Consider the following 15916-nt stretch of genomic DNA (forward strand, 5'->3'; position numbering starts at 1 on the left):
CCATCCCTGCTTTAGCCACAGGCCATGAGAAGGAACTGAGGGAGTTGAGACAGTTCTGTCTTTATGCAGCCAGGGGTGGGGTTATGGCTGCAGGGCATGAGCACCACCCTATGGGTGCTGGTAGGCAAAGTTCTCTCATTCTAGTGCATGCAGCATGCACACCCCCACATGGAATACATGGCTGCATCTACTCAAAGAAGAAACATCATTTAGGGTGAGTGCCAAATCCATTTCCTTTTACCTGGCCAATATTTGTGACTAATGGAGGTCATTTTCTTTTAGTATTGACTACTGAAATACATCACATTTTGTATGAGAAGGCAGAAAATATCTTAATAATTGAACAGCAGGGAGGGATGTGTTCTGCACTAGTTACAAAACAGGCAATCTGATTTGAAACCCCTTGGATCTGATTCTGTATTATACTAGGTCTCTTTGCACTGCTCTACAATTAAATCATACATAATGAAAACGTTAGTAGTTTTCACTTTTGGGTTGTCATGTATTAGTTCAATGTTGCACTTATTGGATTTCAGACAATGCAGAGTAATATTGATTTTAAATTCCAACCAAACTATTTTAACTGATTTTTTTTTAAATTTTTATTAGATTTTGTAATTTTTTAAAATGAAAACTACCTGTCTACTTAATGCTATATAAAAAGTCAGAAATACCTAATGCTTTATTATTATGAACACCCTTTATTTAATTAATTATGCTATTATGGTGGGCCTTCTAAAAGAGCTATGGAAATTGTGAGCCACATTGATTTCAATGGGACCAGAATTTAGCCCACTTATCCGTAAGGGGACTTTTTATTACAAAATGTTTTGGAAATAAACTATTCTGTTACTTAAATTTCAGCCTTAAGTAGAGTTTGAATAATCTGTTGCTGTATAAAAAGCTTACTAATGTATCTATCTATCTCTCAGGTAAGGTTTTATTCACTCTTTAGTTAGTATGATATATTTTAAAAGAAATCTTAAAACTGTGCTATGTTTAAGACTATAAAAGAGAGAAAATAGTTTTATTGTGTGTGTACGCATGCGCACACACACGTGTGTGTGTATGTATACACACACACTGTGTGTGTGTGTGTATGTATATGTATGTATATATAAAGACAAATCCATAAAATACTCTTAACACTGTTACAACATTCAACAAGATGCAGAATTGCCCAGTTCAATAGCAAGAACACAGTGGAAGGCTTGTGGAAGCCCAATCCTCATTAACCACTTGAGGACTTGCAAATCTAAATTAAACTTGGCAGTGTCACTCCTATGGAGGACCATTTCCTTATTTTTAGGAGTAGTTTTAAGGCAGTTTTTAAAGATGCTGTTTTTTTATGGTTTTGCTGCATAGCTCCTGGAGAGCTGTAATCCTTTTGAGGCTCAGTTTTAAGACACTTTGGTGCAAGTCTTCCTTTCTGGAGAGGAAGGATTCTGGTTTGTCACCTCCTGATCTCTCCATTCCAGGGAATTACTTGAAGGATGCTTTGTTGGAAGTCTCTCCTTTTGACAAGATGGATTTTCCTAGGGCAGGAGATATTTTCTCATTTGGGAAGTTATTTGCCAGTGGGTGAGGCAGGATTTTGCTGCATCAGTCTCTTATTGTAGTGTGGAAAGGAGGCTGAGTAGTGTCCCTTTCAGGGGGGAGGGTGATCAGTCTCTTGCTGCAGTGAAACAGGGCTTTTTCTGGAGTGGGAGTCAGTCACTGGTTGTATGAAGAGCAGTCGCTACCATTTGGGATTCAGTCTCTCCCTGTACAAATGGGAGACTCCCTGCCACTTGGGATTCAGTGTTGCCCTGTCTGAAGGGGAAATCCTCTTCTATTGCGGGCTCAGTCTCTGCCTGTCTGAAGGGGAGACCCGCCTCCACTTGGGTCAGTTTCTCCCCTTATGAAAAGGAGGCTCCCTGCCAGTCGGGGTTCAATCTCCCCCTGTATGAAGGGGAGGCTCCCTGCCAGTCGGGGTTCAATCTCCCCCTGTATGAAGGGGAGGCTCCCTGCCAGTCGGGGTTCAATCTCTCCCTGTATGAAGGGGAGGCTCCCTGCCATCCCGGGTTCCGCTTCCCCCTGTACCAAGGCCACCACCTTCTCATTTCGGGGGTCAGTCTCCCGCTCCGATGCGGGGAGGCTGTTCTCTGGGCCACTAGCCCCTTCTCCCTCCCGCTGGAGGAAGCTCGGTCTTTTCCTCCTCCGCGCCATCCCAGGAGGGGAGAGACCTGCGGCAGGTCCCACACGGGCTGAGGCGCTGCAGCTGAGGCCGGTCGCCGCGGCCGCTAAGGCGCAGGCTAGGATGGAGAGGAAGAAGCTTTGGCCAGGGCTCGAGGAGAAGCCACGGTGCTGCAGCTCCTTCTCCGTTCGGAGTCTGCTCCGTACTAACTGGAAGAGGCAGGAGCACAGCGCCGCGGCGCCAGCAGCGAGTAGGGTGGCCGAGCCATGCAGGAGGGGAGCGGCCACGCCGCCCCGCCGCAGCCCCAGGAAGTCCAGCACCAAGGCCCCGTAGCCGCTCAGGACGGCCAGGACGCAGCAGACAGCTATAGAAGCCATCAGGACGCCTCCGGCCCGCCCCAGGAGCGGGGAGTCAGGAGCAGGATCTCTCGGGTGCACGGCCCAGACCACCCCTAGTACCGACTGGTTCCTCCCGTCGCCGCTGCTCACTAGGACCCAGCTGGGGTAGGCCCCGGCCGCGCACATCACGCCGAGGGCTAAGCATTGGGCCACGGCTGCGGCCAGGCTGCCCCGTCGTCTTCTGCCTGCTCCCGGGATCAGCCGACGCCGCTCTTCAGAGAGCGGCCTGCCGTGGGCCGCCCCCTCCGCCTCCATGGCGGCCGTGCGGGACGGGGGAAGGGGAGTCGATTCCGCTACCCGCCGTGCCTTTGAAATAACGGGGCCGCGGGGGGCAGCGCAATCCGCGCCCCTACCGCAGGGGGAGCTGTGGCCCGGGCGCAGCGAAAGGGCTGCGGCGGTGGCGGGCGGCTGGGGGCGCCTAGCCCCGCCCCTTCCGCGCGGCCCGGAACCCAGAGCCCCGCCCCCCAAGCGGGGCCCTGTGGGCGGAGTGCGGCTGGGGCCAGGCCTGGCTGGTTGGGCGGCTCAGCTCCCACAGCAATGGGTCCGGACGCTGGCGGGTTTAGCGGAGGGTCTCGGCGGACCAGCATTTCCAAATACTGTTTGTACCGTTGGCTAACTATGGTAGAGCGCTTCGGATAAGAGCACTTTATAAAAAAAAAAAAAATGTAAAAAACTTTTGGGGTGCAGGGTCTGGGCAGGGCTTATGGTGCGGTAGAGGGCTCGGGTCTGGGAGGAAGTTAGGTGCAGGAACAGGCTGAGGGTTGGGGTGTAGGGTGTGGCCAGGAGTGAGGGTGTGGGAGGGGGCTCAGGGCTGGGACGGGGGTTGGGGTGTGGAGTGCTTACCTGGGGAAGCTGCTGTCTGGGTGAGGAGGTAGGGCAGGGTGCAGGAATCGGGGGGGGGGGTGCAGGAGTCAGGGCTGGGAGCGTGTGAGGAGGTGGAGGAGTCAGGGAGCACAGGTGGCTGGGGGGGTTGAGGGGGTGCAGGAGTCATGGCAGGGGGTGTGAGGGGGGTGCAGGAGTCAGGGAGCATAGGTGGCTGAGGGGGTGCAGGAGTCAGGGTTGGGGATGCAGGGTCTGAGAGAGGGTGCAGGAGCAGGTTGGGGTGCAGGGTCTGGCCAGGAGTTAGGGTGCAGGAGGGGGCTCAGGGTTGGGATAAGAGGTTAGGGTGTGGAGCACTTACCTGGGGCAGCTCCCATTTGGTGCAAGGGGTGCAGGTGGGAATGTCGGGGCAGGTGCAGGAGCTCCTGTTTGGTGCTCAGGCTGGGGGTGTATGAGGGGGGGTGCAGGAGTCAGGGAAGGCAGGGGGTGTGTGAGGGGGGTGCAGGAGTCAGGACTGTGGGCATAGGGGTGCTCCCTGCCCCAGCCCTCTGCCCTGAGTGGCTCACAGCAGGGGGCTGGGGGGGGGTATGTTTATTATTTTCCAGGGTCCAGGTCCCGTGCCAGGGCACCCTGTGTTTCACTAAATCTGTCTCTGGAAGAAGAAAAATAATTAAGTGATTGGGTCTACTTTTGTAACTTCTTTGTGAAATACATAGTTTTGTGTCAGCAAAACTGTTCTGATTAATCTGATGCAGAAGAGAGAGAATTTTATATTTTCAGACATAATTCCAGACATTTCACATATGTTTATATGAGGCCCTTCAAAATACCAATTTTATGTTATCAGGACAGATGTTTAAGTATTTTTGAATAATGGGACTTATTATTTATAGTGAATATCATGATTTGGTTACTTTTTCAAGGTTATTGTAATAGTAATCTCTGAGAGTGTATACATTTTTATTCCAACATGACTCAATTATCCAAACATTATAAATAAATACAAAATAATTCAGCCTTTGTTGAAAATGTGCACAATATTTGGCACTTTGACCTACAAATTCTTGATGATTATCAGTATAACAGATGGTAGATCACAATGTCAGTCTATTAATCCTTCATAATTCATCCACTTTCTGGTATTCTCAACCTCTGGTTTTCCCACCAGTAGCCAGGAAAGGAAGTGCTCTGCATCCTTTATTTTAATCTCACCACCTTCAACGGCTTGCATGGCAGTTACAATCCATCTGGTCCTGGACTGGGCTCTCTTCAAAGCCTTAACTCAGCTCCATAGCCTAATGAACAAGAGAATAAAACTATGTTGAACGCTTGACGTTGCTGAACACTTGATTTTTAACTTCTGCGTTCCTAAAGAGTAGTAAATGATATTAGGTCTGATTTTGATACTGTGGAAGCAAATGACAAAACTCTTTACTCCCTGGTGTTGGATAAAGGTTCACTTATTTAGCAGATAGGTCTAACAAATATTTATTAAGGCAAGACACTCCTCACAGTCACCTCCAGCATCAGACAATACAGCTTCCACCTCCCTTTGTTTCACAAATGTATTTATAACTTTTTGTTATCTTTTCTTAAACAGGTATTAGATTCTCATTTACATGTTAACCAGTGGTGGAAGTAGAAATCATTTCTTACCGGTACTGCACTCATGGGAGGGACATGACCTCCCCACATGACCCTCATGTGACTCCTCCTCACCCAGCCCAGGGCCCCCACACTCTTCGCTGCCCTCTCTTCCGACTCCCCCCTTTCCTGTATAAAATTTTACAACTGCATCTGTTAAACAGAAGTAGTTGTAAAATGATGCTTTGGGCCCCTGGTGCCAACTGTACTTTCAGGTGTCATTGAGGATCCAGCAGCACCCCAAATTGAAAACTTCTTTAATGAAAGAAGGATAGGAAGGACAATTACCCCCATTTCCCTTAACACACTATCAATGCCTCCCTTACATCCAAACTAGGCTTCTGCCAGCTTGCCTTTATCTAAGTATTGCTCTCCACCAGGCACTAGGAAAGCAAAGATGCTGCGCCATCTGAGTTTGATGGAGAAGAGGCATAGAACTGTGTGTGCCATGTACATCTTGATAGAACTACAGCCCAAATTATTTTCCTCAGCATGACATACAGGAGGAGCAATCAAAATCAGCCTGGCGGAACATGCATGAGAACTGTCTCAGGACAGATAAGCAATTGATCAAAATCACATTCTCTGATCTCTTGGGGCCAAATCCTGTTCCCATTGAGATCAAAAGGAGTTTTGCTATTGAGTTAAATGGGAACAGGCTTTGACATTTGGAGAGGAAAGAACAAAACCACTCAAGCAAGGGCTATGTTGCTTATACCACAGTTATCAAAGGCTGCTGACTGATGTGAGAAAGCAGACATCTGATCTTTGTCCATTGCAAGGGAGAAATCAGCAATCCGTAAGGCTAGAACAGTCTCTGTACCATATCCAACTCATCCAACTCCAGCTGCAAAGGATCAAGGAAATATGAAGCTCCAGATTACCTTAAAGTCCTCAGTCCCTTGGTTAGAATGCTCCCAATTGTATATGTTCGTAGTCCAGAGGCTGGAGCAGGAAAGAGGCAACACAGATATATTACCAGGCCAGGGCCTTTTAGCTTCTGCCAAGTGCCAAGTAAAGGGAAATCTGTTCTTACTGTGAAAGATGGTGTTTGGAGTCACATGGGCAAGTTACATGTCCATCACTCCCACCCATATTCTAGTTAGAACATTCACAAAAAGTCCATTGTAAGGGACTGCGGAAGACTTTGTTATGGCCTAGCCAGGGAACTTCCGCTTTCTCGAGCCGAGAGAACTGTGGGACATAGATAGCTGCTTCGTTATTTTGGGATAGAGTTAGTTTCTGAAGGACACAGCTGCTTTGTTATTGTAGGAGATATTTCTTGAAGGACACAGCTGCTTTGCATGGCCCTTCGCCAAGTAGTAGAAAGCCCCCCTTTAAGAAGCACCTAACTTTATATTCATGAGCTGTTTTTGTGTAATGCTTATTAATGCTGACTGTCTGCCCCTCTGTCAGACTCCATCCCAGGCAGAGCTCCGGTGTGCTGGGTTCCCCGCCTTCGTGACTGCAACGCTTGGAGTCCCCGTTGCGGGTGGATCACTAACCTTCAATAAAGCCAATAACTCACAGCTGTGCGTAAGCCTCGTTTTTCTCAGAATACTCCTGCCAGACCTGTGGTGCTTCGGAGCACCGTGGCCCAGAACACCATTAACTGTAGACAGGCGTTTTCCAGGGTCCATTGTGAGCTAAGTGTTCCTTAATGGGCCATTCAACTTGACTTCTCCCTTCAGGTGCTGGGTAAATACCTTGTGGGTGTTACCACAGGAGCAAACATGTAGTAAACATAGCTAATATTCATAACTTCAGATACTAAGTTGAATATACATGCATAGAAATAGCATAATGATAAGTACCAGCTATTTCACCTACATGACTATTCTCAAAAGAGATTCTGAAAAATCACACCACGTACCTCAGACCCTATGTGCCAGCACCATGCCCCACTGGAGTTTTGTTATATATTATGTAACAACAGATATGGAGTCAGTGACATGACTCTGTTTAGCTTAAAAGAGTAAGGTTAATTTTTAGCTGTTCAGGTGTGACTGCACCTTTAGTCAGTGAGGGCATACTGGCTGGCACACAATCAGGTTAATGGGCTACAGTGTTCCTTTGCAGTTAACTTTTTAATGTTCATTTTGTGCTGAGGTGGTTTAAAGCATAAATAACCTCAGCACAGATTTTTAGGTTTGCAAATCTGTGAACCTCTGCCTATTTGAGATTTTAATTATTATTATTTTTTGCTGGTCATAATGTGGGAGGGTATCTCTCAGCACTCTGCTCATGAGGTTATGTATGTGTCTTGTAGCACTCTTCTGAACACCAGTTGGAGGGAAATTTTTTTTTTCAGTAAGTGTGGACTGATTCTTTTCTCTTAGAAGGCATGTAATTTTTTCAGGTTCACACTGATTAACACAGGAAACAATTGGGGTTGTTAAACTTTCCTCAAATTCCATAGAAAATTAAGTTCAGCTATATTTTCCAGTACAGTGATGAAATGGGTGTTCGTATATACAAACATCAACATGCTTAACTACTACAAATATGTAGTATTTCAATCTGTTTATATTAGGGTTACCATACATCCATATGTTCCCAGACATGCCTGGCTTTTTGGTTCTTAAATTGCCGTTCGGTAGGAATTTTTAAATATCTAAAAACGTCCAGGATTTTGCCATTATTATTTTTCCCCAAAGAAGAGTTGATCATTCAAAAAAGAGAGTGAATGTTGATTATTTGAGAAAGAAAGTGAATGTTGATCACTCAAGAGAATGCCCGCTTTTCCCCCCTAGCTCCCAGCACTTGAGCCGTGAAACAGGTGTTTCGCGCGGCTGGGAGGGAGGGGGGAGAAGGGGGAACACAGCGTGCTCAGGAGAGGAGGCGGGGCTGTGGATTTGGGGAAGGGGTGCGAGGGGGCAGAGTTGGGGAGGGGACTTTGGGGAAGGAGTTGGAATGGGGGTGGGGAGAGGATGGAGTTGGGTCAGGGCCAGAGGCGGGGGCCACGAGCAAACTGCCCCTCCCCCATGGAGTGTCCTCTTTTTTGAATGTTCAAATATGTAACCCTAGTTTATATGGAAGTTGGGTGAGGAGCCATTTCAGCATATGTATGACTTATTAAAAGACAAATTTTAAGTAGAACTGTATCCTAAACTGCATTATGGTATTGTACCCAAACATTGCATTTCAATGGGAGATTCAACTTCCTTTATAGGAACAGAACAGACTCCTGAAACTCTTACCACAAAAGTGATCCATAGACATGCAAATAGTAAGAGTTTCAGGAATCTGTTAGACTAGTTTGGCTGCAAAGAAGAATTCTGTGTACAGTGGGGAGAACACCCTGATACCTGTCAGGCTGCAGAACTGGCTGACATCAGAATCCAAACATCCTCTGGTCAGTGCAAGCAGAGGCATTCCTCTAATGATTTGGACTTGATGTGATGCAGTATGAATGTCATGGATAATTCAGAGCAATGGGGAGAAACAGAATCAAAAACACTGTTTAAACACTTTCTGTTCCCACCCCACCCCCCGCCACTCCCTTCTTGAGGACTCCTGACCAATGTAACAGCACAATACATGTGCTAACAAACTTAAAGCCTTTGTTTAAGTTTGTTAGCAAATGAATTGTGCTGTTAAAGCCATATAAAGAATGAATGCACTCCAGAGCCATGTTCTTCTCCTTTAAGGAACAGAGCGTAGCCCCCACTCCAGTACCCCGTATCCCTAAAAATCTCTTGCCGGTACTGTGTACTAGAGAGTATCACCCTACTTGCACTACTGATGTTAACTCTCCTCCCCCCTGAGTACAGGTTTAGTGTTAGTTCAAGCCAGTCTTTTCTAGCTTTTTAGTTACTTTATCTTTGCTTGTTCTCACAAACATCATTGCTCTGCAGTTCCTTACACATACAGGTCTACTCTTACACTGTTAAATGTTATCAGAACAGACTCTTAAAATCCACAACAGGCTTTTGTCAGGTCTATATATGCCTTCGCTTCCAACACCTTGTACCTGTACTGGTCCCCTGTATAGGAATGCAGTTTACCCTTTATGTAAATTAAAATCCATCTGGGAAAATGCTGACTATAAGACAATTACCGAAAGGGACATAGAAAGTCCTTTGTGGATATAGATTACCTATTGACTTAATTTTTGTTTGCCTTGTATGTCATGACAATTTCATCAAATATGTCATTATTAGCAAATCTAAATTTTCACACTGAATGTAGCTTCAGCAAATTCACCAGTTTCTTCTCCCTTGACATAAGTGCCTTTCCCCCAATTATGAAAATTCAGTACTGTTCATACGTGTACAATCTGTATAGTAATTTCTCAAACGCCAAGTTGAAGCCTATGTGTTGTAGAATATATCTGGTGGACCAATGTGTTTGTGTGATAAATATGAAGAGTGGCACTGTCTGTGAATCTGCCAGAACTGAAGAGCCATTTCCTATTTTATAAAGGCTTTGGAATGTGATGATCAGGATCCTTATAATCTCCCATACACTTTTATTTAATTTTATCCCACTAAGTTAAAATTTTTTATAGAACATGTATTAGAAGACTGCACAATCATTACTAGTAGGAAATGTATATATGTTCAATATATGAGCACCCAAAGAACTCCTAAAATCTATATCTACTGTTCCTATAAGAAGTATAGGATCCTAGAAAACACTTTGATGCACATGTTCTCTACACTGACAGGTACCAGGACATCATGGCAGTCCAGTTCCACAACAGGTTCAGAAAGTAGCAGCCTTCTTGCATATACAAAAGAGAGTAATCATATCCTCGAACAAGTCAATTAATATCAGGATTCTGTTAAAAATTGCCTTTATTTTCAAAATCCTCTATCTGCTTGATTCAGCCTTGCTGGCAAATAATGTGCCCCTCCATGCCCTATGCACTTCATTAATCTAATAGTAGCAACCTCTTAGATTTCTTTCAAACAACGTCACCACTGTCCATACAATAGTCTTCTTCTTTTCAGTTCTTGCTGTCTTGAGGAGCTGTCTTCCTGTATATCTCTGCCTGACTGGCTACATATATACTGAGATTGTTAAGCAATTCACCTTGTTATTGAGCTACCCCTGGTGTAGCTCCATGAGTGCTAGTGTAAGCGGGGGAATAGCCCCGCTATTGTGGGGAACTTTCCTGGCTTCTGCACTACCCCGGTGAAGTGGGCTAGCGAAAGGATCTGAGTCCTCGCTCCCACTTCCTTTACCCAGTGGTCTCCCTGCCCTTGAGGACTCCCCTTCCACTCTCCTGTCTGGCGCAGTCCTACTCTGGCAGAGTTACCCCAACGAGGCTGGGCATAGGACCCCTGGGGGGTTCGACCCCCAACCCTGCTGTGGTCACCTAGGACAGGGGCTAGGGTATCCCCACTCCGGGATACTCTCTCTGCACTGGGCACTCCTCTGACCCACCGACCATTACATACAAGTTAAAGCAAATGCAAGTTATTTAATCAACAATTAATTTTAAAAAGAATAACGAAAAATGGGAAAGGTTAAAGGAAACACATCAACCCACTCTGTGGCAGGGAACATCGCAAACAGTGTCTCTGGAATGTCCGGGCAGTTCACAATCTGTTTCTTGCAAGTCCCAGGCCTTCTTCTCAGGCCCTGGCTGTGCTGTAGGGATGCTGTGGGTTGGATACTTGCTCTGGTGGTGGCCACACGCTCTCAGGCTCTAGGTGGCAGGACCCTTCTTCCGAGCGTTGCCCCCGCCCTGTCAGGGTTACGATCCAAGCCTGGCTTGCAGAGCCTCTTGGCTGAGTTATCTCCCTGAGCTGGGCCCACTGCCCAGGGTCCCCCTCGCTCTCCCCAGCTGCTCACCACACCCAGCTCCAGACTGCTCCAGCCCCAGCTCCACCGCTCTGCCTCCAGCTCCCTCGGCTGCTTCTCTGGCCCCTCTGCCTCTGATTGCCACAGCTCCGCTCCCAGGACAGGTCCGTTCTGCAGGCTGCCCCCGTGACTCTGCTGCCAGCACTGACCTGCCCCGTGGGCAGCCCCTCTGGCCCTGGCTCCCGCAGCCCTCCTCCCAGGGCAAGTCTGCTCACTTTGGGCTGTGCCTCTGGCTTTGGGGCTGCAGCTCTGCTCCCAGGACAGGGTCTGCTCTCTCTGAATCTGGCACAGCTGTTCCCCAGCTCAGCTTGGACCTCTGCTTTCTCCTTAGCTCGGCCCGACTCTGTCTGACCCAGGCAAATCCAGCTCACATGGAGGATGGGACCTCCCTGATTAGCCTGCCTGCCCTGTCATTCAGGCTGACCTGGAGCATTGGCCTCTCCCCATTGTTCCTGGGGACTATCAGTCTCAGGGTCCTGATTTCCCATAGACTCTTCCCCTTTTAGTACTGGGAGCTAGCCAACCAAAACACCCCCACTGAATGTTAATAAGGGGGCAACAGTCCCCTTACTCTAGCAACGAAAATGAAATGAGCACTAGGATAGACTGGCGGCAAATATTTTTATCACCAGTCCTGTAATTTTCTGGCCAGCTAGTACAACTTCCATTGTTGCTACTACTGGTGGAACAGTACTGGTGTGAGACTAACAGTGGGAGAATTGCCTAAACTTTTTTGCATTGACAAGGCAATTGACTTACTGTCCCATGCATCTCCAAGCCCTCACAGGGGCCAGGGAATCTGTGCCTGATGGATATCTCCTATCACTCAGGTAGGGTGACCAGATGTCCTGATTTAATAAGGACAGTCCTGATAGTTGGGGCTTTTGCTTATATAGGAGCCTATTACCCTCCACCCCCCGTCCCAATTTTTCACCCTTGCTATCTGGTCATCCTACACCCAGGGCAAGCCAGGGAAACTGCACCTGGGGGGGCACCCGTGAGTCCAATCTAGAGCTAGAAGAAATGTAAATCTCGGATAAAAACCTGGCCCCACTGAAGTGAGTAGCCAGCTTTGTCATTGACCTTAACAGAGCCAAGATTTCACGCCCCTGGGTCCAAGCAAGAACATGTGAGCTGCGCACACTGACTTTAGTGAATAGGGTATATCTACACTTGAAGTGCTATAGCAGCACAGCTGTGCCACTGTCATGCTTCAGTACAGGCACCACCTATGGGACAGGAGGGGTCTTCCCGTTGGCATCGATAATCCATCTCCGCTGGAAGCAGCAGCTAGCTCCATAGAATAACTCTTCCATCAACCTGGTGCTGTCTACAAGGGCTTTAGATGGTCTTCCCACACCACCCAGGGGCGTGGATTTTCCCCACCCAGCTCATTTTTAGCGTAGACCAGGCCTAAATGCGTTGGGCAGGTGGGAAGACCCCCCCCCCCTCAGGGCAGGAGAGCGGCGTGACTACAGCTCCGGCGCAGCCTAAGCCAAATAGCCCTTAACGGCCGTTTGCTTGAGGCGTTGCTAGTTTGAAAGTAGGAACCGTTCAAACGCAGCCACTCGCCGCAGCTTTACTTTCGAACTGAACGTTCTGCGGCCGTGGGTTGGCTGCCGGGTCTCAGCGGCGCATGCGCGACACGGGGTTCCGTAGCGTCGCTGCCTTCCTTCCTCTCCCCGAGGGAGCCGCTGATAGGCGGGGGCGGGGGCGGGGGCGGGGTTTCGGGGCTGGGAGCCCTAGTAGGGAGGGTGTCAGTGCTGCCTGAGGGGAGTCCTGCGCGGGCGAGGTGAGTTTCCCCTGCTACGGCTAACCACGGGGGGGGAGGGGCATGGGGCAGCTGAGCGGGGCTGTGTGGCCTGGCGTTTGTAAAGGGGATTAGCGGACGGGCAGGACTAAAGCGTTGGGGATTGTGGGGCCCTTAAAGGGGAAGGCGCTGGCCAGGCTGCGGGATGTAGCCCCTACCCCCATTGCTCTGGCGGGGGCTAGCTAAAGACGGGCGTTACGCAGGGTACCTGCGCCCTGGCAGGGCGGTGTAATTGTCTGCTGAGAGTCAGCTGCCGCCCCTTCTTCTCCGGGTGCTGCTGGCGGGACTCCCGCGATGTGGTCTCCAGGCGCTGCAGGGCACGTCGCTTGCCCTCCCCGTGTCTGGGGGGATAATGGCTCCTTCGCAGGAGGGGCTGCTGTAAAATGTCTGAATTAAAGGAACTTGTGCTAATAAACATGCTGAACGTTTATAAAGGCGTCTTGAGGTTTTTGACTGGAAGGTGCTGCCTACATTGAAAGGGTTTCTTGCTAAAGTTTCCCAGTTGAACTGGGACAGAAAACCACAAGTCTTTGCTGGTAAGTGATACTTCCGCTGCCTCTACCCTTCACAGTGGGTATGCCCGCTTTCCCCTCCCTTTTTAATTACAAAAAGGATTTAATTGTACCTTATATTCCTGAAGTACTATTAATAAGCAAGTGCTTCACAAACTACTGACTCGGGCAGTTCATTTGATGCTGCTGTTACTCATACTCCTACTGAGTAAGGGCTAAAAGAAAAGGAGTACCCGTGGCACCTTAGAGACTAACAAATTTATTAGAGCATAAGCTTTCGTGAGCTACAGCTCACTCACGAAAGCTTATGCTCTAATAAATTTGTTAGTCTCTAAGGTGCCACGGGTACTCCTTTTCTTTTTGCGAATACAGACTAACACGGCTGCTACTCTGAAACCTGAGTAAGGGCTGTCAGGCTTCTTAGTGGTCCTCCTAAAATGCACCAGTTCTGAGGGGGAGAAGAGTTGTGATTGAGAAGGGCTGATGCTTCCTAGTCAGTGTGTTTGGATCCTTTTCTTTCTTCAGCTGGAGCTACTGAGACCACTGGTTGGACAAGAAAGCTCAGGGAGTCCGGGTCTGCTGCTCTCCTCTGACTGAGCTATCCCAGGCCAGCTGATTGCTGAGCAGGTTGGAGCTAAGGGTTGTGCTCAGCACAGGCTCCAGCAGTGTGTTCTCCCCAAGCAGGAATATCCTTTGTGTGGGGGGAAAAAAAAATAGGACTTGTGGGGGACAAGGTGGTTGAGGTCATCTCGTTATTGGACCAACTTAAAAGATATTACTTCACCCGTGTTGTGTCCCTAATATCCTAGGACGGACATGGCTACAAACACTGCATAGAATTAGAGGGGTCATTATAAGGCTGCCTGATTCTGGACTATTTCCCAGAGATGAGGGATGTCCTGATTCTTGTTTTCTACTATTCTATATTTGTATCTTTCAGCAAATTATGTCATTTCATTGTTCACCCCTTCTTCCAGATTATTAATATAGACATTAAGCAGCAGGAGCTGGATTCACAAAGAGGACTTAGTTATTGCAATGCTGAGCATTGCAATGCCTAACCTCTAAGTACCATGCCTTTCAGTGGAATTCACAGCCTTGAGGTAGGTGCCCAGGCATATAGGGAACAGTTGTGTGGTTAAGGCTATGTCTACATTGTACTTTCATTGTTAAAACGTTTGTTGCTCAGGGGTGTGGAAAAAAAACAAACAAAAAAACAATCCCGAATGACAAAAGTTTTAATGACGAAAAGTGCCAGTGTGGACCAGGGCCGTCCTTAGGATTTTTGGTGCCCTATGCAGTATTATTAAACTGGTGCCCTTATGCTCCATTGAAAGCGGTCCCCAGACGGTGCTGCTGACCCCAGTGTGTCAAGGGGGCACAGCCATCACCCCTACCCACAGGAACCCCCCCCCCCAATTGATGACACACAGTGAGCTTCCTACGCAGCAGATGCTGTGGCAGTGACTCAAGACAGGCTTCATGTTGTCACATGGAGGCTGCATCTTGCCAGAGCCGTTGGCCCTCCTGCAGCCCCTAGCAATTCCTGGCTCACCACGAGCATTTTGAAAGGACATACCAAGCAGTAATAACAGCAATAATATGAGTGAGTGAGTGTGTGTGTGTGAGAGAGAACGAGCCAGTGCATGTGAGAGAGACTGAGTGTGTGACAGTGTGTGTGTTGGGGAGTGTGGGACTGTGACTTGTGAGAGGCAGAGTGTATATGGGTGTGAGCCAGTCTGTGTGTGCATTAGGGAAGTGTGAGAGACGGTGAGCGCACTGTCACTTTAAGCCCCCCCCCTCGCATGGAAGTTTCGCTCCTCTTGTCCTGGCCCCCGCTGGAGACCAAGCGGCACAGGCAGGCAGTGTCCAGGGAGGAACTCTGCTCCGGGCAGCGGTGGGCTGGCTCTGCGCTGCCCTGGGCTCCCCAAGGCTGGGTTGGACTCGGCAGAGCTGGAGGCTGGAGCCCTTAGCTGTCCGGCTGAGGAGTGAGTGAGCAAGTGAGGGAAAGGGCGGGGAGAAGCCTGTTGGCCCAGCGCGGGGGAGAGGCTGGAGAAAAGAGGATTCCAGCTGTGGCCAGCGAGGGGAATGGTGCCCCAAATTTTCGGGTGCCCTACTCAGCCGCGTATGCCTAAGGATGGCCCTGGTGTGGACAGTGCTTTGTCAGTGGGAGCCACTCTCCTATAGATGAAGCTACCGCCCCTTGTTGGGGGTAGTTTTATTTTGTCCTCAGGAGAGCTCTCTCCTGGCGACAAACAGCGGCTACACTGCTTATCTTAGAACTGCACGACTGCAGTAGCACAACCATGCCATTGCAAGGTGCACAGTATAAACATAGCCTAAGAAAGGAGTTCAGAGAAGCTAGCAAGAAGGGAGCTGACTAAACTGGCCTGAAGTGAAAAGCAGAGGAGAAAGTGGGGCTTAAATGCTTCATTTCCATTGATCTGGCCTTAGCTATCTGACTGAGAGGCTGGAGGTAGGTGGCTGTCTGTGCTCAGGATTCACAGCCATGGACTTTTTCTTGGAGTTAGGCACCCATCCCATATTAACCTTGTTTTGGGGGTGGGGCAGGGAATAGTGAGAGAACACCACCCTATTATAGCTAATAGCTCAGTGGTTAAGTCACTTGCCCAGGAGTGGGGAGACTTGTCTTAAAATCCCCACTCTGTTGGATTTGGAGCAGCGAGTGGAACCCAGGTCTCCCGGGAGAGTGCCCTCACCACCAGGCTATTAGATATTCTTTGGT

At 48.6% G+C, this 15916-nt stretch overlaps 2 protein-coding genes across 3 annotated transcripts in view; one reads left to right on the top strand and one right to left on the bottom strand.

The window, feature by feature from the left end:
• Nucleotides 1-493: 493 nt before the first annotated feature.
• LOC122455796 lies at nt 494-2988 on the bottom strand. The gene is made up of 2 exons (XM_043492399.1): nt 2026-2988; nt 494-1980 (listed from the first exon to the last, which is right to left on the bottom strand). Exons 1-2 carry the CDS (start codon nt 2827-2829, stop codon nt 1843-1845), a joined length of 942 nt encoding a protein of 313 aa, XP_043348334.1. The 5' UTR covers nt 2830-2988; the 3' UTR covers nt 494-1842.
• A 9590-nt stretch (nt 2989-12578) lies between these two features.
• Nucleotides 12579-15916, top strand: part of TRIM59 (tripartite motif containing 59) — a 77446-nt gene continuing 74108 nt past the window's right edge. Inside the window, exon 1 of one of the 2 annotated variants that reach the window (XM_038415879.2) lies at nt 12579-12640. The gene's annotated coding sequence lies outside the window, so the exon portion shown is untranslated. Of the gene's footprint in view, nt 12641-12687; nt 13195-15916 lie in introns of those variants that run through there. The other variant, XM_043491889.1, reaches the window with a different exon arrangement.

Source organism: Dermochelys coriacea, chromosome 9 (assembly GCF_009764565.3).
Source record: "Dermochelys coriacea isolate rDerCor1 chromosome 9, rDerCor1.pri.v4, whole genome shotgun sequence".
Taxonomy (NCBI): domain Eukaryota; kingdom Metazoa; phylum Chordata; order Testudines; family Dermochelyidae; genus Dermochelys; species Dermochelys coriacea.

Bases quoted from the DNA above. Each gene is read 5' to 3' on its own strand.
- LOC122455796 (XM_043492399.1), bottom strand. From the start codon at position 2,829: ATGGAGGCGGAGGGGGCGGCCCACGGCAGGCCGCTCTCTGAAGAGCGG. The intron at 1,981-2,025 runs ATTGAACCCCGA...ATACAGGGGGAG, and splicing joins TCCCCTTCATACAGGGAGAG to ATTGAACCCCGACTGGCAGG.